This window comes from Cryptomeria japonica, chromosome 10 (genome assembly GCF_030272615.1).
Source record: "Cryptomeria japonica chromosome 10, Sugi_1.0, whole genome shotgun sequence".
NCBI classification, from domain to species: Eukaryota; Viridiplantae; Streptophyta; class Pinopsida; order Cupressales; family Cupressaceae; genus Cryptomeria; species Cryptomeria japonica.
The window spans coordinates 879,420,506-879,425,994 of NC_081414.1; the positions used below are offsets into that span (position 1 = coordinate 879,420,506).

A 5,489-nucleotide genomic window follows, 5' to 3' on the forward strand; every position below is an offset into this window, starting at 1 on the left:
CAATTAGTTTTATTCTAATTCTTCTTTTTCTTCTTTTAAACATTTATTATTTATCTAATTTTACATTTATTTTGATTATTTATATTTTTAATGGAGTTACTAATAATAAGTCTTCACCCTTCCCAAAATTAAATTTAATCAAAATTGTTTTGTAATTTACATAGCTTTAACCACTACAAGTAAACCTAATAAACTTTATAACTTAATTATGTATTATTGTAATAAAAATATATGATATTAGTTGAAAATCATTATAATATTTTATACTATATGAATTCATTCTAAAATATAAATATATAAATAAATATTTATAATAAAAAAATTGTGTAGCTAGTGTATGTAATTACTCTTGCATATGGGATATGACCTTTTTGTTATAGATATGAATATCTAATTCTAAGCTACAGAATGCATTCCATACTGATATTAGTAGGGAAGAATGTTCTGATTTATATCCTTTAATCTTGTTATACTAGAAATATTGTATATAATTACATGTTGGTTCTGTAATATCGAAATTTTTGACCTAAGGAATGAGTAGCGAAATTTTCAATGTAAAAAATGATAATGTATGATGGCATAAGGAAAAGGTGTAAGCAATTAATGGGAATTGCATTGTTTAATTTTGAGGCAATTACCCTTGTTCTTATAAAGACACCTCTGCTCTTAGTAATAAATGTCTTCAAGAAAAGTGAGTAAAGGAGAAATGTGGTAAATAACTAAATGTGTATATTATATTTAGGAACATGGGTTAAACTTGAATGTTCTGGAATATTTTAGAATTATATTCTCTGAATAATAGATAGAATTCTATTTTCTGAATATAAGATATAGTTTGATATTCTTTATCAAATTTGGACAGAATCAGATGAAAATATGAAACGGCTATTCTCTGCCCCGATCATACACCATCTATAATTCTCTACCCGGGCCTTGAAACTAAAATACTCAACACCGCAAGTGGGATCAACGGCACTTAAGAAAAACCCACCATTGTAGGGCACGATACCGTGAACGAAACCAGTGTAAAAGTCTGGAAGCTCCGCAGAAAATTGCCCATAATCCGTTCGGCTTCTTTTGTTGCTGTCATTATCGAATTCCTGTACATTTATCCAGCCCCTTATGCATTCCTTCCAGGTGAACCACCAAAGCCCCCGACAAGCAGCTACACAGCTGTGAACATACTGAGCATTACTGTCAGTATTTATGTTTGTCCATAGTCGAGTTTTAGGATCATAAACCTGTCCTCTTTGGCTTTGACGTGGGACTACATAAAACTTATCATCAAGAAAAGCACCAACGCAGAGATCAAGCAGGGGAACGGAATTCATAGCAGGAAGAAAGTCCCACTTGTTTTTCTCTACATTGTAAACAAAAGCTTCTGGAAGAGGGCGACTGAAACCCCGCTTGAATGGCCTCTTGCAGCCGCCGGCAATATAGACGAGTGGTTCAGTTGTTGATGCTGCGCATGCAAAGTAACATCGGCTGCATGGCATGTCGGCGCCCACCCGCCATTTGTGAGATAAAAAATCAAATATCAACACACCTTCTCTGTCGCTGCGGCGGTTGAGAAGCCCCATTATGACCAGCTGGTGTTTGGATCTAACGAACACACAACGATGATAGGCTGTGTATTCGAGCTGAAATTGTTTGGGGATTTGAGGCAACCTTTCCAGAAAGCGCCCAAGCGGGTAGCAAATAATTACGTCGAAGTCGCTTTCAGTTTGTGGGGATTTATGAAGAGAAACTATTCCCTCCTCGCATTCCCCACGCCGCTGTCGCTCATTAAAGAAGATTGCAGAGCTGAGTAGAAGGTTCCAGCTCTTGCAGACGGCCCTAAGATTTGGGTGAAATCTGTATGGAATCCTTACCAGACATTCCATCCCTAAATCTTCTTGAAGGCCCGAAAATATTTCCATTGCGATATAGGGCTCTCATCACAGCTGCGCACACGTTTTTTCATCAGCCTTCGAGTCTCGAGCCCTAAATATATCCCTGGTCCTCTTTTGGAGGGATGCTTAGGAGAGTTGCGTTCCTCTATAATAATCTATTTTGTTTTAATAACTATTTAAACAACTTGTTTTGGACGACAGGTTTATCTTTTCTTTTTTCTGTTTAGAAATATAATTTACTTTAATCAGCTAAATAAGGATAAGGAATTTTTCAATTTCCATTGGTTTGAGTTTTAGGATTTTTATAATTATTCTCTTTTAACTTGAACTATTGTCATGCATATGGGAGTTTAAATTTATTAAATTTAGATTGAAAGGTATATAATTAATTTAGTTATCTTAAAGATAATTATAGATATCATAAATATAATTTGAAGATTTATACAATAATTAATTGTCTTTTGACATGAAGTTTTGTCATATATATATGAATTTAAATTTAGGCACAAGTGTTCAATTTATTTAAACCGAGATTGAACCAAATATAATAAATTTAATATCTTAAATATAATTATGTAGAAGGCCTATTACACTCACATAATATGGATGTAAAACCATTGTCAATAAAAAATAGAAGTATTTAATTTGACATGTTTGTGATATTTAAATGCATGAAAAGCTATATATATATATATATATATATACCTCTCCTACAACTCACTCTAAGTTTAATTGATCAATCAATTTTTCTATCTCCATCATTCAATAAGCTAACTTCATAATTATCTCAATCTAATATTAATATAATGATATGATAATATAATAACAACAATATACTCTTCATAAATTTTTGTTTTTATTTAATAGAAATTTTAAAATATAATAATATAATAATAACTTAATATTATTTTATTCTTATATTTAAATATAATATTAATTTAATGTTAATTATAATATTTAATAATTTTTAAGTAGAATAATAAATAGATATGATGCATTTTGGCCTACTTTATTTATATTTCTCTAGATATTAGCTATAAATATCTTAAATATATCTATTTAAAAACACATCACAAATATTTTTCAATCGTTTATATATTAATATTAAATTTAGCTTATTTCAAAAAAAAAATATTTAATAACTCTAATTTGATTTTTTTAATCTAATATTTAATATTTAGAGTTTAGTTTTCTATTGCGAGATAACTCTTCGAATAGTTGCACACATTAATGTGTGTGTGAAATTTGGAATCTGTACCTAAAACACAAACACTCAATAAATCATTGCATGCATGGTTAGTTGATCAAAATCAATAAATGTAAAAACCATAACAAATCGACCTATTGCCTCCTAAAAGATGCGAGTATAGATATGCTCTCATATATAACTAAGCAATACCATTGACTAGACTACACCAAGATGAAGGATTTAATCTATATGGATGCAAACTAAATGAATGTAAGATTAAGAAAATTAAGCTAGATTAATCTAAAATGATATGAGAAGCATGATTGTATGCATGATTAACCTAAAATGGTAATTATGCTTGATGATTGAGATAAAAATGCCTATAGTAATGATGCTAAAATCTAGGATGCAATGGATCTTTATTGCTTGAAAATGAGGGGTATTTATAGGAATTCCAAGGCTAAAGCTAAGGTGGCAGGAACCAATTGTCTAGATTCGATCTAAAGATATCAAGGGCTAAGATTGGGGGAGTTGGAGAAGAGGTTGGAGGAACGGACACTTGTAATCTCTGTGGTGACAAGTGTCAAGGAACCTTTCTCATGAGAGGGCAAGTGTCCAAGGGAGGAGACATGTGGCGAAAGTGCCATGTGGCTCAAGGGGAGAATGTCCAACCCATAAGAGGTTAGAATTAAAGAGGTTAGGATGTGCAAGATAGGATAGGGTTAGATAAACCCATGATTAGATAGAATGGGTTAGGTTAGGGGGAGGTCAAGTTAGGTGGTTAGAAGTTAGGAGCCATGTGCTCATATTTGAATTCAGAAATTCAAATATTAGGAAAAGATAATTAATCTCAACAAATTTAGAATTTGTTAATCTTAATTGGGAATTAGAAGAATTGATTTAAAATGGGGGAAATTAATTAATCAAAGGGGGATTATTGAAATGAACTATATAAATAAATCATTTAGATTTATTTACAAGTAGATGAATGGGGAAATTAATCAAATTATTTGTGAATTCAATTAATTGGGAAGGGGTATTAATTAAATAACTGCATATTTAATTAATTATCTTGAGACCATTTTTAGGTGTATACACTTGTTTTTTTATCGATAATATTAGATTTTATTAATATAGAAAGGAAATTGCATGTTCAAAAAAAGAAAACAACTTTTGTCCAAAACCACCAAACCATCACCCCTCCATACAAATATCACAAACAAAGCACCCACTTAAGTATGAAACTTTAGACCACCCCAAAAATTCTACTCTGAAACAAAAGGACATAGTCCGGTAAACAGAAATGCGAATCATCTTCCCAGCAAAGATAAACAACCAGGGTAAACTAACAATAATGGTTCCCACTTTTGCCAATGAACAAAATTGGTGGATGTGGGGAAAAAAATTGTGAGGGTTCGAACGAACTGGGGGTGTTCGAGCAAACCACCCCTAAGGGTTCGATCGAACCCACCATCGGATCTAGGTTTGATCAAACCCCAGATGGATATGGGGGTTCGATCAAACCCAATAAAATATTTATTTTTATAGGGTTCGATCGAAACCCCTATTCGATCAAACCCATTAAAAAATTATTTTTTAAGAATCTCTATAAAAGCCAAAAAATGGCAGTTAAAGTCTAGAGTTTACTGTGGAGAGGTGATTAGAGAAAACCCTATGTCAACATTATGCCACCGTGCCCTATCACCAGCAGCAAGCCCTTCTCATCTTTTAGCTTTCGAGCTACATTATTTCAGGTGCACAAAATAACCTTATTTTTTGTTTAATAATGTTTTTATTTTTTATTAAATTTATTTAAAAATTAGTAAATAATTTGTTTGTTAATTTGTTTTTTAGTTAAATAATTGTATATTTATTATTTTTTTCAGCATTTTAAAAATACGTTAACAAAAACTTAGAAAACATATCTATACTAAAATTTTAAAACTTACAAAAATGTTTGAAATTTTTTTTAAAAACATTAGCAAAATTAAAACTTAGAAAATGTTAGAAAACTTAATTTAATGTTTTGATTTAACATCAATTTTTTTTTTAATTAAATAACTGTATATTAATTTTTTTTTCAACTTTTAAAAAATAATGTTATGAAAAACTTTGAAAACTAAGGTAGTAAATTAAAACTTAGAAAAACTTTAAGAAAAACATTAGCAACATTAAAAATTAGAAAAATGTTAGAAAACTAAATACAATAAATTAAAACGTTAGAAAAATTAAATAATAAATTTAAATTTAAAAAACGTTATAAAACTTAGATAATAAATTCTAGACAAATTAAAACCTTTATGACCCCTTTTTCACATCCTATTACACACATGACATGACTCCTTAGGACCCCTTAAGACCACATATGTTCCTGATGACTCTATATGTCCCCTTAGGACCATAGATGA

The 5,489-nt window shown here is 30.5% G+C and overlaps 1 protein-coding gene across 1 annotated transcript; it reads right to left on the bottom strand.

The window, feature by feature from the left end:
* Positions 1 to 848: 848 nt before the first annotated feature.
* Positions 849 to 1,919, bottom strand: LOC131026737 (F-box/kelch-repeat protein At1g55270). The gene has a single exon (XM_057956674.2). It carries the CDS (start codon positions 1,917 to 1,919, stop codon positions 849 to 851), a length of 1,071 nt encoding a protein of 356 aa, XP_057812657.2.
* Between the last annotated feature and the right edge of the window lie 3,570 nt (positions 1,920 to 5,489).

What these genes read in the sequence shown, in the direction of transcription:
- LOC131026737 (XM_057956674.2), bottom strand. Translation starts at nt 1,919, where the DNA reads ATGGAAATATTTTCGGGCCTTCAAGAAGATTTAGGGATGGAATGTCTG.